The 24201-nt window shown below is 33.4% G+C and overlaps 1 protein-coding gene and 1 long non-coding RNA gene across 4 annotated transcripts in view; one reads left to right on the top strand and one right to left on the bottom strand.

The window, feature by feature from the left end:
- Nucleotides 1-763: 763 nt before the first annotated feature.
- On the bottom strand, nt 764-5656 carry LOC138310673 (uncharacterized). Its single transcript, XR_011206471.1, has 3 exons — nt 5575-5656; nt 3209-3440; nt 764-1903 (listed from the first exon to the last, which is right to left on the bottom strand). It is a non-coding gene; the product is annotated as an uncharacterized lncRNA (long non-coding RNA).
- A 5858-nt stretch (nt 5657-11514) lies between these two features.
- Nucleotides 11515-24201, top strand: part of LOC138311197 (collagen alpha-3(VI) chain-like) — a 33464-nt gene continuing 20777 nt past the window's right edge. For 2 of the 3 annotated variants that reach the window (XM_069252678.1, XM_069252677.1), the window contains exons 1-6: nt 11516-11671; nt 14920-15486; nt 17199-17246; nt 21862-22431; nt 22747-22836; nt 23370-23948. In XM_069252678.1, coding sequence (XP_069108779.1) covers nt 11587-11671; nt 14920-15486; nt 17199-17246; nt 21862-22431; nt 22747-22836; nt 23370-23948 — 1939 coding nt within the window. In that variant the 5' untranslated portion in view covers nt 11516-11586. Of the gene's footprint in view, nt 11672-14919; nt 15487-17198; nt 17247-21861; nt 22432-22746; nt 22837-23369; nt 23949-24201 lie in introns of all 3 variants that reach the window. The other variant, XM_069252676.1, reaches the window with a different exon arrangement.

Raw genomic sequence — 24201 nt, 5'->3', positions numbered from 1 at the left:
CTACCAGGTCTTATTTTCTTGCAATATTCATGCGGATTTTAAATTCATATGGAAAAATGGGTGTTCTAGAACTACTCTTTGAGATAGTTGAGCTTGAAATATACCATCCGTACAAATTTGCTGGCCGAAAATTGAAAAAAATATCATAAAAACGGGTTTTCTGTAATACAAGGGTGAATATACTCTTAATCCTGTTGATTTTTATCCTATTTTATAACGTTAGGCCTATAACATGAAATTGTAGATTGTATCCGAATGTTTCTATCAGGTCTTATTTTCTTGCATTTTTCATGAAGATATTAAATATGTATAGAAAAATGGGTGTTCTAGAACTACTCTTTGAGCTTGAAATATACTATCTTGCTGGCCGAAAATAGAAAAAAAATCATAAAAATATGTTTTCTGTAATATTAGGGTGAATGTTCTCTTAATACTTTTGATTTTTTGTCCTTATTCCTAACGATAGAACAATATAAAAACCTATTGTATTTTTACAAATACTAACTGATTTTCTTTATTTACGAGGACCATTTCTATACATAAGTATCACGTTTTGCCATATTGTCACCCCTAAAAAATCAATGAATAGGCAAAATAAAGGAAATGAAAACCCATGTTAATTTCGCAATATTTGTAAATGATATGCCAAAGGTCATTTATTTTTCAAATTAATTTTGACTTTTCTAGTCTACAAATCACATTATCAAACATCAAAATTACAAATGTAAACACAATACGTAGAAAAAGAAGAAACAAACCGTCCATCCATCCATTCATTCATTTATTGTTTATTTCCTATAATTTTAAAGAGAGAATGGGAAAAAATCAACATATTACGTTATCGCGAAAGAAAAACAGTAACAATTTACACAGTCATTTAAATTAGAACTTATCCTCTGCCGCGAGGAATGCGTGGGACGCTGCTCTGATGAAGCGTGTTGCATCAAAGTCTTCGCTAGGATCTGTGGTTGGGTTACGTCTTCATCTGAGATATTATCGAGCTTTAAAAAGGTTTCAATACCACATATATCAAGTACATGTGTAATGAATCTGTCCCTGACACCGACGGTGACGTCACAATGTGTGACGTAATGGCGGATAGGATGATTGAATACTTTACCATATTTTTAGATGTTTTTTTCTTGAGATTGGTATGGATTAGTCAATAATTTAGATACAAATCGCCCGCAAGCGAGATCTGCTGTAGATTTTGCGTTGATCCATAATAAATGGGGATATATTTGTTTATGTATGTATCTGAATCTGTCAAAGTCACTCTGATTGTTCATTCTATCACGCCACTGATCAGTTTCATGGTTTCTAATACGTGCTATACATAGTTTCAAAATCGGTTTTGATGAAAACCTTGTCTTGGTAAGGATATAACGAAGGATAAATCCATTACATTGTACTTTGTAAGGATATCACAAATGTCTGGTCTTAAATATTTTAGTTAATAGTTCAGTTTATGACTGTGCCACTTTTAAAATTCCTCGAGGAAAAGTTCTGTCTGTTTCACTCATAATGCTTCACGCATAAATCTTTCTGTCTATGGAAAAATAACCTCAAACTTCAAACCAATAGACATTAGTGTACGATACGAAATTAAATTATAACAGAATAATAATCAGTATTCAATCTCACTCTCCTGGAGGACGAAGCCAGGCTCTTTGATTGGATGGTTTTCTTTCACAGGTGATTCCATCCCCTTTCCACTGGACGTACGCGTTCCCACAAGTCTCTATTTCTATTATTTCTTTCCTGCACCAGAACTTATTTCATCTGCCACAAAGGCCTGATCTGTTTCTACCAAAGCTCTCCGGAATGCCTCAAATGCCTTAGGTCCGCGTCTTCCAAGAATATCTAGCAGTTCCCTGTTTTTCTCATCAGCGGTTTCTTTAGCCTGCAGATTTGATGTGATATGCAATCGTCATAAAACAATGTTATAAAAGTATCTAAAACTACCGGCAGTTACAATTTTGATGTTATAAAAAGAGAAAGAACATGATTTAGAGTAGCAAAATAATGTATAATGGGTCTTTTCGATGGGTTCTGGAACCGTTTATGAATACACAAGAACATATTGAATCAATATTCTTGTACAGTCATATTAAAAATTATCGCTTTTCCTACATACAAGTATGCAATAAACACATAATATGAATATGTCCTACACACAGGTTCATACAAATGTTTATTTATTCTAGCTGTATGGCCCTACATCTACACTACATATCTACACCCAGGTTTATATTGAAGGGTGTTTTATCCTTGTGGTATGACCCTAGCTGGCGACTATTGTTTGGTTTTAGTTGATTAAGTTAACGTCCTATTAACAGCCAGAACCATTTAAGGACGTGTCAGGCTTGATGATGGAGGAAAATCAAATCATGTGGAAAAAAATCACCGACCAGTGATCAATACCTAGCAACTGCTCCACATGGGATTCAAACTCGCACCCAGAGGTGAAGGGCCTGTGGTTATATGTCAGGCGATCCTAACCACTTGGCCACCGTGAAGTGACTATTGTTCTTATTATTCTGACGACTAACATAATATAATATGCTTCACCAAGAAAAGATCATGCTAGCTTAAATTTTGTAACTAGTTCTTCATTGAATATCGGCATAATTCTTTTGAGTGAATTTGATTTTCAAAACATTAGCATAGCGGTTTTAATGTCTTATAAAGGTTATATGATGTTGTTATGCTCAATTGTATCAAACAAACAAATTCACTTTATTGGACAAAAATGATGAAGAACGGACAACTATCTAGGAAAAAATACAATGATATTACAATATTTGCGATACTAAGTAATTGTAGTTTGTTCCTCGGACATGGAAATTTGTTTTTATTTATATTACAATATTTTTTTTTTAAATTATCAGCATGTCCACTTAAACTATTAAATTCTAATGATGTTACTGCTGAATTTATTGGTACCGTACATACTCTAGCTACGGAAAAATTACATTTGCTTGTCTGTATAATTATATTATCTCCTTTGAGAAATTGTGGAGCATAGTAATTATGACAAATACGATATATTTTTCACTTACTGTAAACGCTTGTGTAATAAACTCACTTTTTCCGTGTAAAACAATTTGAAGTTGGGAGTGTTCAAATTGAACTGATAAAGAAGGTTTGGAAATTTTACATGGAAAAAAGTCCATTCTTAGGGCTGCCGATCTTTGAATGTACAAACCTGGATTTTCTGTTTCATTGCATCGTTTATGATATCTTCTTCCATCAGTTTGTCTACTACTTTCATTGTGTTAGATATATTTTCAACCAGAAAACTTCGGTTTGAAGTTAGCTTTTTTTTATCCACATCATCCATTTTCATTTAAGAATTATTTAACGTTTCTCTGTCCTGAATTGTCTCTTTCTTTCCTATAAACTTTTCTCCTTTATTTCTCATATATGATAAAACTGATCTGCAAAGAAAATACAATCGAATGTATTAATATTGTTTTCCTAATGTATCTGATTGTAAGTATAATTATTCATAAAGTACAACATACACAAGTTATTTTACACTAGTCTATCTTGGGACCTAGGCTTAAAGCTTTGAAAAAGCTGGCAAATAGCCAAATTCAATTTTAGAAAAAAAACAAGATCCACAGTAGGAAAATAACCCAATTAACATGTCCATGTATTCTAAAAATTTTTGTTTGTTTGTTTGAGTTCTACTGCCCATTGTCAAAATTTTTAAAATAAAAAAAATTAAGCCGCTATGTTCCTGACAAGGTCAAAAAAGACTCGATGTATATGTCTATGTAAAGTCAAATCAGGTCAAAATAACGCTCCTGCTATATGCCGTAAACACTAGTAAGCATAATGGCATGGTTATTTGGTGACAGAAATATGTACTGAAGCATATGGATAAAACATGTACATATTATTGTAATTTTGCCAAAAACACAACACAATAATCTACGAGTCAACAGTGATATCTAAGGTTAAGGCGGAGGCATGAACACTTTATATCAACCGAGTTATGTTCAAGTACACCTAAGAAGTGAAATATAGGCACACAAAAAAATCATTAGTTTAAAGAGATTCTTGCAAGCGAGATCTGCTAATACATGCATGTATGTTATTCATCAAGAAAATTTCCCAGGGGAGAAAAGTTCACTTTAATGTTATATGTGTTTTATTTTCATACTAACGATCAAATCAGACCTTTTATATGTTATTCACCACCATATAAGTTAGCAATATTGTGAGATTTATGATACTTACGATGCAAAGGTCCTAATTACATATGTGCAAATAATCAAGAGTTCAAAATTAAATTCGGTAGCTAGTACACACTGCCAAAATCATTTAAACTATTACGCCTACAGTGCAATGAAATATGTTCATACTTAGTGAAACCGTATCGTTGTACATGGTCTACACTTTCATTTTGCATTTCTACAGTGTTATTTGTAATTGTGAACTAACCTCTGCTGGTATGTTTTCGTCTAAACCTGCATAAACATAAAGAACGTCAACGATGCATATCAATTATATTTAATAGATTACCACAGAAAGACATAGAATGGCTATCAAACAAGTACCCTCTCTAGATATTATACTTATCTCCCCCTTGATACCTTTTCGACGACCATCAAATACGCATCCCCCTAGATATTACAAGTATCCCCCAAATATTTGTTATGGCCATAAAATAAGTATTATCCTACCAAAAGACATCACTAGCTACCATGTATGTATTGATCTCAATCTATAGATATTCTATAATTTTTTCCTCTGATGGACATTATAATTATAACTATATTATGTATCTCCCCATCCTGATATATTTAATTGGAGCTTTTTGATAGACATCATATTCGTAACCCATGAGATATTTGCAATAAAGCTGTAGATTTTATTTCATGACCCATGCAACTATGTATACTGTACATGATTTTAAGTTGAATTAACTGGCATACCATTTTACGCTTGTTCACCCATTTTAAATGAATTTATTCATTAAATTGTAAATATAGTATTTGAAATATATATCACAAGTTTGATTATTTTATTACAATGTATTATTTATTTTTACCTAGATCCAAAATAAATTTAATAATTTAATTGATATATATCAGCTTAAATGTTGTGCTTATAATTGTATCTATCTAAAGCAAAAGTCTTGATGACTAGATAATTATAATGTTTTTAACAGGGACGTAAATGAGAAATCCTTGTTTATAAGCTTTGGAAATATACATACCTGTAAAATAATGAAAGCGACTAGCTAGGAGACCGATATCATATTAGTGGAGCATGTACATACATGTATAAAGCTTCATTATCGAGTATTAGCCATAGGGAGGCAACTCAGATGTACACCCAGATGTACGAAATTCCCTACTTTCGGTTTTTATAGTCTCACTACTCTCTTCTGGGTTTGAAAATATTTATTGCTTTTCTTTCTAAATTTCTAAAAGAAATCTACAATATGGCTAGATAATATACATGTAACTTACAATTTACGTGTAAGGTACTAATATTCCAATATAATGAGAAAAATGATATTGATTTATCAATAAAACAAGCTTTATCTCGTGTACTCACCACATAGATGCGTAGTGTTCCGACAATGACGACAATGCACGGAAACTTTTCCGAAATGTTACGAATGAGGTCCTTATCTAATTAAAGGGTGGAGGTGATCTCGTGTACGCCGTTCCCGCTCTAGATCTCATACCCGATCCCCGGACCTGATATTATATTTATTGCCGATTTCCTGACAATGTAACAAGCTATGATAACAATTTTGGTAAGGTTATATATTGATTTGTATTTCCCCCATACTCTTATGAAATCTGCATTTCCAATGATCCTTGCAGATGACCTTTTGTTTCACATTTCCCACTAAATAATACATATCCTCATCGTTGATCTCTTTTACTGAAACTACACAATGATCCTCACCTGTAAGATGGATTTCTGCAGCTGGCGGTATGTTCGGTTACATTTTTAAGGCGTAATCCCACTAATTGTTTTTAGCACTGGAACATAACCTGTATCCTGCATTCTGCTATACATGATAATTGTTTTAATCAAATTTCGAACATATCACATTTTGTTTTCGCACAGTTGTTTTATCCATTTTTTGTCTTTCCGACCTATAGTGCGTTACCGTCATTCACCCAGAACCGTTTTGTGTTTGTTACTTCTGGTTCGATCTAACATTATATCGCTAACATTAACTCTGAGTCGTTTTGGTAATGATAACCTACTTCTTTTTAATGTTTCTATCTACCGGTTGATGACTGATATCATATCTAACTTCGATTCAATTCTTGTATTACTTTCGGCCATTCGGCCTATCAGTCAGACATATATTGAACGTAAATTTCAGCATGACGTATACAATACATATATCATAAAGAGAATGCAATATACATGTACAGTTACAACATGACAGTGCGACTGTTAAAATTGCCGAATAATGTCACTGTCCTGGGTATATTTACTTATACTTGATTCTCATTCATAGAAAACAATATGCAGTTATATTGATTGTAATATTGAGAGCCAATGGGAGGCATTAAACATATGCAAGAATGATATATAATTTTCTTTACCTGTCAACGTTTTGGATATTTTTACCCATACTACAGAGTAAGAAATAACCTCATATAAAGAAACATAATATATCAATTTTGAATTGATCAAAATACATATCCGCTCCTTGTACGTAAGGCGTCTAGGTTCTAGGTATGAAAAAAGAATTAAAACCAATTTCTAGAGAGTAATCATTTTGAATCCAACATTCAGAAATAAAATTCAATATTATATGTTAAATATAATAATTAAAATAATTTATTTTCAATTTTAAACAACGGCATCTTCATTGATATTACCATGCATATTGCTTAGAATTTATCAATTCGTCACCTAAGTGTTCTTTATACAAATATATTTGTGGTGAATTTTGTTTGAAACAGTATTTAACTACACCTATTCCTCTGCAACATATCAAAGAAATTGCAAAAGTTTGATTATCGTTGAATAGATTAAATTTAGAAACCGGTTTTAAAGAATGATTTTGTTTTTGTTTACTGGCGTGCAAACTGCATTTGTTGGACAGATATTTGAAATGACGTGCGTTAGCGTTAAATTATCTGTCCAACAAATGCAGTTTACACATCAGTAAACAACAAAACGTAAAAACTATTCCTTATATTTATATTTCAACTGACTATTTCTTTAACGCTATATGATTAATAGTATAACCAATTAATTGATGTAATCCTGGAACAGCTGGTTCTAATTTTGTAGGAAATTTTGTAAAGTTTAGAGAGTAAACAAAATATAGTTCCACAACAAAACTATCGTTTTCATTCCATTGATGCAATATGTATAAAATATTTTTTATTTCTGAAATATATTCGTTACCTTCAAATTGATTAATTGAAGAATTAAAAAAACCCAGAAACAATACAGTCCAAATCTGCGCACTAAGACTACTTGCGGAAGTCAGTGTTCCGGTATATGTAATCTTGCTTGGAAACCGATTTCGTTTACACAAGTGTAAACGATCACCCACTTAGTAAGGTTATATAACAAAGAAAAAACGGATATGTAAATATAATTACATGTATAAGTTTCTAGTGGTTAGCATACTACGCATGTTTCGTGTTCCCTCGCCAACTGTAGCAATACCAACGTCTCGTGGGACGATTGTCCGTCCAATAGTAGGAGCTGCGGCCTTTCCCCGCCGTATGACTTCAAAAAGACCTCCTGAATCCAATGAGGTCATTGGTCCCACCATCCTCCGGGTATGTCCATTTTGTGCCAGGGTGTGACGCTTGTAATATTACCATTAATGATGCTGCTGATTTCCTCTGTGACGATGAACATCGTTGGCATATATTCCGCATCGGCATTTCCACAAACCATAATTATTTGCATTTGTCTGGCTTGTTGACGTTTCTCCTTTTACATTTTCAACACCCTTTTCTGCGATAACAGACTCTTGTGTTACTAAGGTACAGTATATACATATGTAGGAATGTAAATATATAAATAACACAGACTTCGTCGATTGTTATACTTTTGTTGAAACTTATATGTTTCCACAATCCCACATATGTGTCTATTTTTATTGCTCGCATGCTGTAATGACAATAACAATAAAAGGAAATAAAAATTTTTATTTAATATATACATATAATATCAATACTCTTATTAATATTCATGTTGTACTTAACTGTAAAATATGGATATGTTTCAAATATGTTATGAAAAATATCTCTATTTTTGTCAAAACCACCCCAAACCTTAAAGAATATCTGTATATATTTAATTATATTTTGGAAGTTTATAATGGTATACCACTGACAATATAAACATTTTTACATTGCTCTGAAAAACACGATATTAATAAAGATATATTGAATAACGTTCAGTACTTTGTCAGAGATACCAATAGATTTTGAATATCATGTAATTTATATATACAATGTATATATAATAATATCAACTAGGGCACTTTTGCACGCTATGATTTTTATTATTGTCCAGCTTGATGTTTTAGGGGTATAGTCATCATTTGATAAAATAGTTATCGACATTTATTCATGTTTATATATATTGATATAATGATTTGTATGTACTGTTAATGTTTAAGGAGAAGGAGTGTATAGGCGTGTTGTCTGTTGTCCAAATTCGATTGTCCTTAACATCTTACAATAAAATATTCTGAAATGAAATGAAAATATCTTAACCGTGTTGACATTGGAATGATAATTAATATAAGAGAATAATGGAATACACGAGAAGAAGTGAACCATGACGTACTATGGTCATGAAATAAAGAGTTTTATCAATATCATGACATTATCATAATGTAAACATTTCTAGTGACCACATACGACCGACGTCTTGTGTCAATTGACCACAGACTTGGGTGAACAGGTACAGAGTCGTGCAGGTACATGTAGTACTACCATATGTATATGGACATAACAGTAAACAACACCGTGAAATAGCAACATTATTAAAGTGTTACATCGCCGACAAATGGTAATTTGTATCTACTAATCATCGGAGTAAACGAATTAGTATATTTCTTCAGTAACAAACCTTACTTACTTTACACTATTAACAACATTGAATAGTTTGAGCGTCTTATTTTACGTCAGAATGAAACTATTTAAAACTATCAATTGCATCCCATGGCAATAACGCCTCTATGGATTGAGGTATTGTGTAGATAATAAGAGCGAATCAAATTATGTTATTTGTATTTTTGAGCTAATCAACATATGTATACACGATTAAACATCAAGAATTGTCCAAATGATAAATATTGTCTATGCCATGTCGGCCGTGGGCAATCTTTAAGTTATTCTTTTAGATTGCCGATGCTTTATGTTGATAATACAGGCATTTTCAGATACTACAACATGACATTTAAGTAAAACAGTTATACCAATCAGATTACTCATCATAGTATAAGACTTATAGATACACTTGTGACATTGTTTCGTATTTTTGGTATCTGTTGCTAGTTGACAAAATAAAACTACTGTTTTAGTCTTCAGATGAACTTATGTGGTTTAGAGGGCAATGTAATATCTTTAATTGCTGGTTCATTAATTAATTTGTCTTAATTCAGGTCAATTAAGATGAGGCTTCCTTTTATGTGACAGTGTATATGTGCTTGTGTGTGAGAGGGTATGTGTGTGTGTGTGTGATTGTAATGGGATGAGTGTGTGAGGGTGTATGTGATCGTGTGTATGTGTGAGTGAGTATTTCGGTTGTATGGTATGATCATATTGTGTCTCCTTGTGATATTATAACATAATTGTGCTATCTCACTGGAGTATGTTGACAAAGATACATGTGCTGACATCAGGCAAATCAGTCGTCCCTATATGGGTGCAGTACGTCCGACAAGAGCAACATACCAAAAATGAGATGGTGTTGAGGGATATATTACGAAAATAATAACAGAAAAGACAAAATCCAGTTAGCATTTACGATCACCTAAGAAGTCTACAAATACATTTTGTCGAAGTTCGCGTATGAGAGAATGGAATGGACAGACATAGTTATACATAGGACTCACACAATACGTATGCATATAAAATTAATCAAGGATTACACTGTACCAAATAACGAATTCATCTCCACCGGAAATGACATGAGCCAGATGATCTCGAGTCTTCACGACCTAAAATCGAAATACACATGTATATATATCCAGACGTTTGACAGCAGTAGGTGAACCAATTCTACACGGTGACCTTGTCATAGGACTATCTGACGTGAAGTCGTTTTTACAAGGCATGCCATGGATCACACAGCAGTTTTATGACTATAAATGATTAGACGATTTATCCTAATTTTCAAAACTCCATCAAGTTTCAGAATTAGTTTGCAGATTAATTCTCCACTTTAAACATTGAAACAGTTTTGAAGAAAGAGGTATAACCACCATTTGATTAAAGCTAAATCGTATTTAAATTCAAATTCTTCCGTATTTCAAATTATGTATTTAAGCATTGTTAGTTTCTTAATAAAGTCACAACCTAAACACAACTCTTAATTTGTCATCATGAATTACCACATACATATTGATAAAGCATGTTTTAGAAACATCAATTTATTATTTGACTGAAATATTAAATCAAGTGACGACGCATGTTTTAATGATTACCATATTTCTAGAATATTATATGTTTAATATGTACATATGTAGGGAAGTGAAACTATCCTCTTTAATTGAATTGCATGATTGGAGTTTTTGAAATATGTTGTGAAGTAAGTTTGTCGATAATGACGCTTTCCCTTTAACTTTTCCTTCTAAGAGTTTATTCTTTTCATTTGTTCTCTTCTCAATCAATTGAGATTGTGTCGGTGGAATTTTTGTATTGTCGATATTTGTATATTTTTACATTAATATTACCTAAAACGTATCTGGTCGAAGTTTTCCAGCTCTCTAAAAATAATCTACTACATAACTTTTAATGAGCTAATTCAAGCTGTCCAGAATATATGTATCTACTACATAACATATCATTGGGTCACTATTGACAACTGTACAATTACAAATGCACCAATTATATTTGTTGAAACGAAAACAAAACATTCGTAATCCATAAAAGCGTCCCAGGTCAATAAATACAGTTAAAAAGTGTTTTCCGGAACGATAAATCCACAACATAACATCGTTTTCTGTCACCGTTGGCTGTACACCATATATGTTATAAGTTATGTTGAAATATAGAAAAATACCAAACAACATTCAATATTCACAAAAGGTCTAAAAAAGAGTCACTGGAAGAGACTATCTAAAACATAACATCTCAATGGGTCACTAGGTTTGCTTTTTGTCCTTGGTACTATTTCCTATCCGTCGTAATATCAAACAGAACCTAGACCACAATTTACGTTATTGCAACACGTTGTCCAATATACCGCCGACTTATATTGACGTATGTGACTTATCTTGCGCACCTGACCCATCAGAGAAAGTCGCATACTAGATAAGGATCCTGATAAATGTCAGCGGACAGAAAAGCAGACGACACCAGCACGTAGTTACCAGAGTTAGTTCCAGTCCCGTCTCATATGGTCATCATGGCTCCTCTCCTGTCCTTTGTGTGTTTAGTAGTGATAAGCCTGTCTGCAGCCCAAGAAACAACAGTCGTCCCAGGTAAGAATATCACCTTAATCAAAGAATTATCCATACTTCAATATTCACCCGAGAATAAATAATTTATCCCATAATGACGAATTAATAATCAAATGCAAGCATGAATATCATCTTAACTTTTTGCATGTGTTTGTTCAAGGTTTGCAACTATCTGAATTTAGCGTTTTTCTAAGGTTGGAATACCATCATATTTTAACATTTGTCTAGCTAGGATAATTATGCATTTATGTTCTTAATTTCTGATTATGGAAAATGATCCTAATTTAGTATTTGTCAATGGTCGATCTTGATTTATAATTTGCCCCTAGTACAAATCATCAAGATTCAACATATTTAGGGAAGTGCCTGTATCTTAATTCAGCATGTGATTGATTTGAATAAAATTACATCATAGGCCGCTTTGGATCCCTAGGACATTTATATTATACGAAGGATTATTGGAAACTGAAATTTGATAAAGATGAAGCCAAAGTAAGAAGAGAACTGGAAAGGAGGGTGTTTTCTCCCTTAATGAATAATGCAACATTTTTTCGGTAGATTGAAATATGATATCTAAAGTTTAGCAGGAAAGGTGTTTCACTCATTGATGGATAATGTAACATTTTTTGAAAATATTATATCTTAAGTTAAAAGCATGCATTTTTGTGTAATATGAACAAATGAAATGAGAACTATTCTTTCCATCCATAATATATCTGGTGCAAACATTATTATCCTACTTTGAACAAAATTTCATATGGAAACTTTTGTACGTTGTCTACAAGTACAAGTAACGTGTTTTGTACCTGATAGCCCCCATACCACCCATATACACAACACTTCACATTAAAACTTAAGAAAGAAAATAGAGAGAACTATGTTTTATAGCTTAAGTTTGTTATCATAGATCCTTTTGATTTTAAGTTACATTTAATATTTCGAAATTTATTTGTGCTTCTGTCATAAGTTACATCATTTACAGCAGCTGTCATTAATGAAGAGTCCTATAACTTGTCCTTGGAATCAATGGGTATCCACGTCGCATCTTTATAACATTAGATAAAGCAATATTTTATATATAACACGGATACTTGCTGTTACCTTTGCCAAGAAGTAAAAATGCCCTTCAAGCTGCGAAGATTTAAACCTAATTTGGGAAAATTCCGTTTCCTCAAACTTATAACATAAAAACAATGGAATCACAAAATCAAAGACGATGTCAAAATTATTGCCCAAAATATCAACTTTCAATGAAATATGTTTCTTCGATATCAACTTAAAAATTACATACATACATTATGTTTAAATGTTTAAAATAATAGTCCTTTATCAGAAACAATAACGTTTAATGTAATTAAATATAGGCTCATTTAATTGTTATGCATTTAAAATGTTTCAATCAAAGACGAAAGCTAAATTATTGGCCTTTATCAAAAATGTTAACTTTTAATGCAATGATGCACAATTTGATTTATTTATCGTGAAATTGAAATGTTTAAAATCAAAGACGGAAGCAATATTATTATAAAGAAAGTAACTTTTAATGCAAAGACACATAGGTATAATTGATCGTTAAAACTAAATAATGTTTAAAAGGCGTCAATCTGAGAAGGAGTAGGTCTTGGTAATCCTCAATCTGTAGGTCACCGCACACTTCTACTTTATCTGTGTCGTACTGACCTAGAAATGTCAGCTATCAACTCACTCTAAGTCTCGCTATGTCTCGTTTGACACGCGAAGTGGTGACATAGTGGCCTTGTTATCAGTACAGGCTCTACCATCTGGTGAAAGCTTCCATATTCCCAAGACTGTAAATGACATATTGTCAAGTACGGCTTCGCGACAGTTTAATCACGTGCACTCAACGCTCATTTAAAATACAGTTTATCAGATTGACCCATATTTCTACCTTTTTATTATTCTCATTGACCATATAACATAGATGGTGGTACTGCTATATATCATAATATAAAGTCAGTCATAATGTGCATAGTTCTAATTCTATCCGAATTTATTTTAACTTTTCCTCTGGATTCATTGTTCAAATCATGCTTATCCTCGGTCACCGAAAGGTGAAGTTGAATGTATTGCAACATTTTACTCCTAACCAGTTTTTAATGATAGAATATTAATTATATATTTTCCATAACTTTTCTCCAATTATTACTTTTTATTTAAGTTTTTTCCAAAAAATAGTTCAATTATCTTTGTGTAATTGCAATTAACAAAGCGTTATCTCTAATTATTATAATTTAGTTAACTAATTAATAAATTGTTATAATACTGTAATTCATGTACTACCTCTAGGGCGTCCGTAAACTTAGAAATCTATTCATTTCACTAAACAATAAAGACATATATCATTGTTAAAGAATTGTTTAGAAAATGTATTAATATTAAATAATCTTGTATTAGCTCAATTCTAAAACAATGACGCAATATTTTCATTGAAAAAATAATCAATCCTCAAAAACTTTTAAATTTCATGGCATTAGATTGGAGTATAAGGGTTAACTTGAGTAAAAATATTATGTTATGGAGGTATAATACAGCGTACTTGCATCATAAACCGCTTCCACCACAAACATAAAAAATATATTTATAGCAATCCTAATTGCCTCCTGAAACTCGTCATTTGAAACCGGTAGTGATGATTAATGCGTTGTTTGTTATGATTTATTGAAATACTAAAAGTAAAAAATCCCGCCATGACAAAAATATTTCAGCTAGCGGTGTTATAATTCCAAGTTAATACAATATTATTGAATGATGCTAATATAACATTTTCTAAATGTTTAAAGACATACATTTTCTCCGATCCGCTTTTTTATTTGGTTGGTATTGCGCTTCTGCTGAAACTATCACACGCATTAATGTTCAACACATAACACACTCCAAAGGCTTCTAAAACGCCATACGTCTTAAATAAACGTCACTTCTCAAAAGATATTAAGCGCTAGTTGCCAATTGATCGTTGTATACATACGGTACTAGTATACAGTGGACCATTCTTAAATAGACCTCGTTTATCTCGAATATTATATTTAACACGAACCACTGTCTTAATCCCGAACCTTTCACTATTTATTTAAGTATATTGCGCTTCAAAAACCAGTATTAAACTGTCTTGCGGTAAGCTATGTATCAGCGGACATCGAGTTGTTGAATTCAGACCCATTTTATATCCATAGTGACTGCGAATTCTGTTCATACAATATTGGTTCTTATATGTTGTAAACTATAACACGGCATTTGGTTTGTCTTTGCAGGATGCTACATTCGGCAAGCCGATATTGTTTTCCTCTTAGATTCTTCAAATAGCGAAGGAGCAGCCAATTTCGAAAAACAAAAAGATTTCGTATCAACGTTCGCAAACTCACTAACCATTGGTCCTGATGACATTCAGATGAGTGTAGTAACATTCGAGTCTGACATCCACAACCAGTTTAACCTAGACACATACGAAAATAAAACAGACCTTTTAAACGCCATCAAGAACATTTCCTTCATTGCTGGTAACACGCTGACAGAAAAAGCCCTGAATTTTGTCAGGACCGTCAGCTTCAGCAACTCTTCTGGTGACCGTGAGAATGTGGATAACATTCTGGTCGTACTAACCGATGGTCACTCAACGGACAGGAACCTAACCATGGACGAAGCCGAAATGCTCCACAATACCTCTACCAAGGTCATCACCATCGGTATTGGTGCTGATATCGACGCCGTTGAATTGTCTGCCATTGCTTCCGAACCTTCCAATGCCTTCACAGTGCCCGACTTCGATGCTCTGTCAGGAATAGAGAAGGCCATCTCCGCTAAGGCTTGTGTTATCGTCGGTAAGTACTGCATAATAACACCTTTTATCGCACCTGGGACAGAAATGTTCCCAAATGATTGGCGGAGAGCCGTCACGTGGTGACCCCCTAACACTTTATAGGGGGGCCAGTAAATTTTACATGTATTATGGTGCAATATGGCGGCTCTCGCCATCGCTTCAAAATTTACAAACATTCTCTGCCACTAAATATACCATTTCAGTACCGTAAAACCATACATAATTTGTTATTTTTTGTGTGTTAATTTATCTCAAATCGTTTTAAAACTTCAAATTAAATTAAATTCTTTTGTTGCTTCCCCTATGCCAGTTTGAAAGTTGATGACGCAGTGAAAGTCAAACGTAACAATTCAAACGTTTTCTCGACTGCAATTATAAACAAATGGAGTGGTTCGTACCGATTCTCACTCTACAATCAATTTATCGGCATAACTTAGGCCTATAAGTGATTATCTCAATGATAATGCAGAGATGATCAAGGAGATTTCGCTCTAAATGTTGGATGGATGTTTGTGTCACTTTTGTTTGTGACGCTTTCAGTATACAGCCAGCCTAGTGTCGTACTGAGGTAGGCCTACTGTGCACATGGAATGTCGAAATTATTCTCGATTTATGAATTATTCAGTATTATTCTGCAGGTTCCTGAGTATATATTGCAGATTCCGGAAAGAAAAACATAACTAAATATGTAGGCCTATGCCAATTATTTCAAAAGCGGCGATTGTTTGTATCCTTCGCCAGCATAGTTCAAGTTTGATATGCACAGATATGCTACTAAAAAACATAATATCCATATTTTTTCACGAAAGTAGATTCCCACATTTTTAGCCTATGACTATACTCTATTACTCCAAAATATATGAAGTCTAAATATCTATACACTATCAACTATTTATTTTACTTTCGAGAAATCTTATTTACATTTATCATCGTTAAAGTGCAAAGTTACATATAAAAAGTGTAAACGTGGTTGTTTTTCGTAAAGTCAGCTTTCACTGTCCGTAGTATGGCAAATTTTGTGCTTTGCATTTACAATATAAAATAATTAATGTGTTCGCAAGGATAAATATTTCCAGAGATTTAAGTGAAGTAACAGTCTGAGAAAAAAAATACAACGCGAATATCTATTTCTTTGCAGAATTGTTAACATCGACATTTTTGTCTGTCTGTCAAAAAATGTATTTTCTTGTATTAAGAATTCTCTATATCGACATTTTTCTGTCAATGGATTTATTTTCCTTCTCGGAATTTATTTCTTTGTTCTAGAATTTATTTTCCTCTCGTTTCTAGAATTTCTACATCGACATTTTGTCTGTCAAAAAATGTATTTTCTTGTATTAAGAATTCTCTATATCGACATTTTTCTGTCAATGGAATTTATTTTCCTTCTCGTTTCTAGAATTCTCTACATCGACATTTCTCTGTTAATGAAATTTATTTTCCTTCTCGTTTCTAGAATTCTCTACATCGACATTTCTCTGTTAATGAAATTTATTTTCCTTCTCGTTTCTAGAATTCTCTACATCGACATTTCTCTGTAAATGATATTTATTTTCACTATCGTTTCTAGAATTCTCTATATCGACATTTTTCTTGTTTCAAGAATTCTGTACATTGACATTTTTCTGTCAGCAAAATTAATTTCCTTTTAGTTTCTAGAATTCCCTACTTTTTTCTATCAGCTTGTCTGAATATTTTTCCTTCTCGTTTCAGTGCCGACCACCACACCTGCTCCTACCACTCCAACTACCACCGAACCACGTGAGTGTTTGCATGTTTCCCTCGATTAGATTAGTATATGTATGGTTTTAAAAGGACATTTAGGTGTGGTAAAAGTATATGGTCGCTGATGCAGCTCAGTATAATACAATAAACACATTATCATTAATAGGTTTTCGTGATGATCGATACACAGAAATTTCGACATATTTTTATCACGATATTAGTGAAATGGTTTCAGTACATAAACGTCATTAAAAACAATTAGTTTCCATTGAGCTTAATTGTAATGAAAGCAAAGCCCTTTCGTTTAGACAACTTCATATCATGCCTTGTTAGATCTTAAATGTATTGTGATTTAGTCATTAGGAAAACAAGAGAACAAACATAGAAATCAACAAGTGGTTTTCTATTGTAACAGGCTAATATGTTTGAAGTATTGCTTTTGTGATGCCTTGTACATGTTGTCTATGTTTGTTGTCTCTACTGCTTGCTTGAAATATCAATGCAAACATCTTGCAAATCGGCTTCTTGCATTTTTACACGGAGATTGCACATACCGGCTTCTTACAGGTTTGTCCTAAGCTTTCACGTAACGTTAAAATAGATGGTTGATAAAATCCGGTTCCTCGATTCCTTTCCTCCCATACAACGACATCTTCAGCTTGTGCTTTTTCATGCTTTCTGTGTGAATGTCTGGTTCTGTTGTTCCGCTGCCACAGCTCTTGATACTTGGTTGGCATCCTGGTTGTTTGATTGTGTCTAATTTGACATGTGGACGATTGCTTTGGACCTTGTTATTTTATCTATTTCCCAGCCTGCTTCAACCGTGTGGCCGACATAGTTTTCTTGCTGGATTCCTCCAACAGTGAGGGAAATCAAAATTTTGATATTCAAAAGAATTTTGTAAGCAACTTCGTTACCAAATATGTGCCAAAACTTGGCCCGGACGGCGTTCAGATCGGCGCTCTATCCTTCGAGTCTAACGTCCACAATGCGTTTGACTTAAACGAGTATGAAAATGTAACTGATATCCTTGAGGCCATCAGAAACATCACATTCCTCCCCGGTAACACTCTGACGGACCAGGCTCTCCAATACGTCCGTGAACACAGCTTCACCAATACCTCCGGGGATCGTCCAGAGGCGAACAATATCCTCGTCGTGCTAACCGACGGCCAGTCGACAGACAGAAACAATACTGAAGTCGAGGCTAACGCACTTCATAACACCGACACCAAGGTCATTGCTATTGGTATCGGAGCTGGTGTGGACAAAACAGAATTGAGCGAAATTGCGTCAGAACCAGATCTCGCCTTTACTGTACCTACTTTCAAAGCACTGTCAACAATAGAATCTCAAATTGGGCGATCGGCATGTGCCACCTTACGTAAGTCGTTCTACATGTATTATGTGGGCGTGCGTGTGTCATTTTCCGTTCTAAGTTCCGTTGTGTAGAGTTCTTGTTATGTTCCAAATGACATTGTAAGTGTGCTGGTGTATTGTTGAAGAAATACTCATGTTTTGTGATAAAAAATATATTGTTCTTAAATGCGTATACAATAGAAGAGACGTTTAATTCCATCATTCAATGTGTATCTTGAGTTGTGACTATTCTGTAAGTGGTGGGTTTTTTAGAACAAAGGAACACGAATATACCACAGCCTCCCAAAACATACAGACATTCAAACATGCAACTCGTTACACACATGGACCGTCCTAAAATGACCCTGGCTGTTTATAGGACATAAAATCTTTTAAACAAAACCAACTGAAGTTTGATAAAGCAGTGATGCACAATTCCAGACGATGCATATATTATACATGTCTAGATGTGTTGTAAAATTGTTGATCGTTGTTGTCGAAGAGTCTACATTGTGTGTTTTTTTGTATTTGGTAATAATTTGTTATCTCTTTAGTTTCCTATCTTTTGTTTCTGTTCATCTTCTGTCTTCTGTTTCGATTGATTTCACTTCTTTACCTCTTTTGTCTTGAACAATGTATCTATTTTTAAGTTGATATGTAAGATTTCTATTATTTATTATTTAAAATTTTCTTGAAAAATAAAACGTAAATTTACACCTGTCCATACCATTATACAAGACATTATACAAGACCTACTATACAGGTATAGTAAAGTCATTATCGTTGTAGAATTAACACTGGGGAAAATATGTCCTGTTAACACGTCTGCCTGAATACAATTACCCAAAACAAATAAATTTACGGATACATAATTTCTATTCATTAATTAAAATGCATCTACATTCATTCAACAAAGTAACAAATCCTAGCCCGAGATACTCTGGTCCTGGCACCAGACATAAGACATTATGTCAAATAGATGTCTGGTTTACACCTAAACCTGATATTGTATCTGTCATAATGTCTAAGTCTGGGCCAGAGTATCTCGAGCTAAACACATCAATAATCAATTTTCAAAATTAACCCGTCTTTCACCCAACAAAATTTTTAACTTTATACGTTCTTTCTGTATTTAATTACTCCTGAGTATATTTTTTTTATTATACAAACTGCTTACGTTTCGCTTCTCCTAAATATTAAACACATTTCTCCCTTTATTTAGAATAAGGAAATCCTTCTTTATCAAATATTCTGCGCTTGCCAATTATAAATGTCTTTGAGTATAACTATCTGTGTTGTGCAGCACCAACAACTACAACAACTACCACAACTACAACCACCACCACCACTACAACAACTACTACGACCCCTGGTAAGTGGACAACACTCTACTACAACATACCTGTCGCCACTCATTTCACTTGTACCATATTTCATGATAGACGAAAAAGGAACATTCCTTATTTGCATCTTACAGTTATCTCCCTTGCGGATATGCGTTAATATGACGTCCTTACTTTCTGAGCAAACATAACGTCATTTTCACTGCCAAAATATGACACTCATTAACACATAACGTAACAAACAATGCTTACCCGCAAGGGTAGATAACTCTGCGATATGCAAATACAGAGTATACAAACATTATCTTATTATGCCTAGTTTAAGTTTTAAAGGACTAAATTACAAAATTTTCAACGTTCATTTGTATGTGTTGTGATATATGTCATCACTATGCGAATTAAACCCTAATGTAGGGCAGTTACCGTTTCCTAAATGTTGGTCGATAGGTTTTCTCTGCTCACTTCGGAATTCTTTTACATGCTAACGTTTTATTATTTTTTTCTCGCGCTCTTCCCAATATGACAATTAGACGTTGTTGAAAATGATTAATATTTTGAATTACCTATCATTTTGTTATCACAGCATTGCTATCCTCCACAATAAGTAAAAACGTCGTTCGACCGTAAGAGAAACGTCAATTAGATATATTTTTGTCAGGATGCATTCAATAGATGATCATAGGAATACAAATATTCAACTAAATTGAAATAAAAGGAATACTTTTGTAGTATTTACTCAAACTAAAAGTGTTATTCCTTCATAAACACTACGTTTTTTATTTTATATAAGAGAAACGTTAAATTCACTCGATACTTAACACTTTATTAGATGGGCACTTGCTTACATTTGCCATCTCTCTGCATGTTTTGTTGTTTTAATGAAACCGCGATACATGTATAAAATGGTTCTGTATCTGTATTTCTTTATTTTGTACAGTGCTCTTATTAGTCTGATGTATGAATTGTAATATCTAGTGTAACTGTAGTGATAATAAAGATATCTGAAGACTACTATCGTGTTGTTGTTTCTAAATAAGAAAAAAATACTGGATTATAAACTAATGTTTTGTTATTAAATACATGTGTGAATGTGTCCGATGATTGAAATCGACACAAATAAACGTTGGTGAGAAATGACTTGCCCTCTGATCAAAATTTAGTTCGCTTGTCTTTTTTCTAGCTTTTTGTGTTCAATGTTCTCTTATTGTCCTTAACCTATCATGCTGGCTTTGTTTCGTTTTGATATAATGAAAACGTTCGCAATGGCACCTTGCTGGCATTCTGCCATTAATGGCGAAGCTCCAGCTTGTAAAAATGCAGATTGATTTTGTGCATCTCCGTTCTTGCGTTGATGGACATGCGATTTATCTCTTATGTTTATTTATCTTTTTTATCTTTATTTTGCTTTGTTTAAATGCACGAAGAGCTTTTAATTGAAGTTGATACAAGGCAAAACCTGGCGATGAAATTAAGGTAAGTTATGATGAGAAGCAGGACATGGCTATCTATTTTCTGATCCGCGCTATGGCAATCTGCTTTGCTTATTCCAAAGCTATCAATGGCAGTAGCATATGTTGCCGTAAGAAAATTGATTTCCCATCGCAAAAAATTGAAGACGATTATCTAGATTTGAAAAACTTGAAATATCGTCTTCGGATTCTTTTATCTTTCAGCAATTTACTTAATTATTTGTTTATTTTTTATTTCTATTTAGTTTTTATTTCTATTGATGTTTTATATATTTATTCATTTATATATATATATTTTCCAAATTATCGCAAAAAAATTGTATATCCGACATGTTTTTAAACGCTAAATTATATTTAAAGATAAAACATAGGTTTTAATATACCTGCTAAATAAAATGTATTATTTTGCTAACGATTTATAAAGAAAACAAAGATTGTAATTATTCTTATTCATCCTATTTGGCTACTTTCCAACTACAGCATGCAACGTCACTCAGGCCGATATAGTGTTCCTGCTGGACACCTCTAACAGTCTAGGTCAGGTCAACTTTGACCGCCAGAAACAGTTTGTACTAGACGTAGTCAATGCTCTGGACATCGGACCAGATGGCACACAAGTCGGAATCACCGTATTCCAAACAGACATATTCAACGTGTTCCAGCTGAATGATTTCCAGAATAAAGTGGACATGGAAAATAGCATCAAAAGCATTCAGTTCAATCCGGGAAATACGTTTACGGATAAAGCTTTGAAATACGCCCGGGAGGTCATGTTTCAACCAGCGAACGGTGACCGACCAGATGTCCGAGATGTCCTCATTCTGATGACCGATGGTCAGTCATCTGACCAGAATGAGACTTTAAAAGAGTCAGAACAAATTCACAACACAACTCAGATCGACGTCATCACCATCGGTGTTGGGAATGCAATCGACACAGACGAACTACTTTCTATTGCATCTCGACCGTCATATGCCTTGTCAGTAGATGACTACTCCGAGTTAAACAGCATCATAGCAGAATTGGGCTTTCAGACTACGGGATGCATCAGTAGGCTTTCTTTTGTAATCAAATCAATCAATAATTTTCAATATTTACTAAATACATTTTATTTTTCAAATTAAGGGATTACTCTTGCAAAAGATTTCTTCAATAATATATAAAAGCTTTGGAAAATATTTTGTGTCAAATTTCATATAAAGATAAATATAAGTCCACAAAAACGTACGTAAATTGACATATTTACATTTTAAAGAAGAACAGAAAATGACGCTAAAGTAATATGCAAGATGAGGATAAAGAATTTTAAAGGGAAAGTATTTGAGAGGCTAACAATCATGTATTTGTGTTAATTCATTACCTAAGTTACGGTGCCACCAAGACCGTCAACAACAACAACGACATCAACAACAGAAATGTCTACCACTCCAACTACAACAGCTCCCGTTGATCTCGGCAAGTTTTTACCTTAGTATCAACTTCAATTAAAAGCAAACGAGTCGGTGTATATATTTGATGTTTAGGGAAGGTTATCAAACCCTTCAAAACTGACAAAGTAGATAGTAGAATGCTTTGAATAACTTGACATTAATTTCAGCTTACGATGTAGTATACTACTTTGAAAATAAGTGTTTATTACATTTTAGGGGAAGACCTTAATCCTTCTAAAACCAAATTGACAGGGTAGACAATAAAAAGCTTTTAATAATAATATACTTTACCCTTACGTTTAACTTATTTCCAGCTAACGGTGTAGTATTCCATTAACCATAATACTCCTTTGGAAATAAGTGTTTATTTGATTTGTAGGGAAAATAAAAAACTCTTTAACAATTGATAAGCCAGAAAGTAAATGCATTTATTATTAATATGCATTACCCATGTGATTAACTTGAAATTATTTTCAGCTGACGATGAAGTATTTATTCTTTTTTTTATTAAAATTACAGAACTTGTATAAAATAAATTATTGGACGATTTATCTACAGATTGCAATAAAACGGTTGCTGACATTTTATTTCTGATCGATGGCTCCAGACGCGTTAGCGATGTAGACTTTCAGCAGGAGAAAGACTTTACTTCTTCCATAATACAACAGTTTACGACTGATTCTGAAAATGTCCAGGTAGCCTTTGGTACATTTTCATCAGAGGTTCACACTGAATTCCTTTTAAACGAGTTTTACAACGTCAGCGAAATAGTGGACAAGATCTCAAATATAGGTCGAAGTGCCCCCGGAATTTCGATGCCAAGCTTAGCCTTAGAATTTGCAGAGCGCGTTTTCACACCTGATAATGGTGATAGGGAAAACGCAACAGACATTGTGTTCCTTATTGGAGGTGGCGACTCTGTCGATTCTTCGAAAGCCGATAAAGCCGTTCAAAGATTACGGGAAAGGAATATCACTATCATTACATTCTCTTGGGAAAATTCAACTGAGCTAGAAAGTATCGCATCCCCATCACTCTCACTTCAACCTGAGAATATGACAGATGTGACCATGCCTTCTAAAGTTAAAGGGTTGATGGATGAAATATCCGGACTTGTTCCGTGTCCGACCACCACGGGTATGTTAGAATTTATGAAGCCAAAAACATCGTATGTAAATCAAAAAAAAAAGTTTAGGGTATCAGTCATCATCAAATGTAGATTGAAATCCATATTGTACATATGGCCAGTGCGTTCCAAACATTAACGTGAGTTCTAACTAACAAATACTTTGGATAAGCATAACATCATCAGTTGATATTTATAATAGATAAATTATCATAGTCATACATATATGTATATTCTCATACATTAATATTAGAAAAAGCGTTG

The sequence above is a fragment of the Argopecten irradians genome, chromosome 16 (assembly GCF_041381155.1).
Source record: "Argopecten irradians isolate NY chromosome 16, Ai_NY, whole genome shotgun sequence".
Taxonomy (NCBI): Eukaryota; Metazoa; Mollusca; class Bivalvia; order Pectinida; family Pectinidae; genus Argopecten; species Argopecten irradians.
This window is presented reverse-complemented; position numbering and strand designations above follow the sequence as displayed.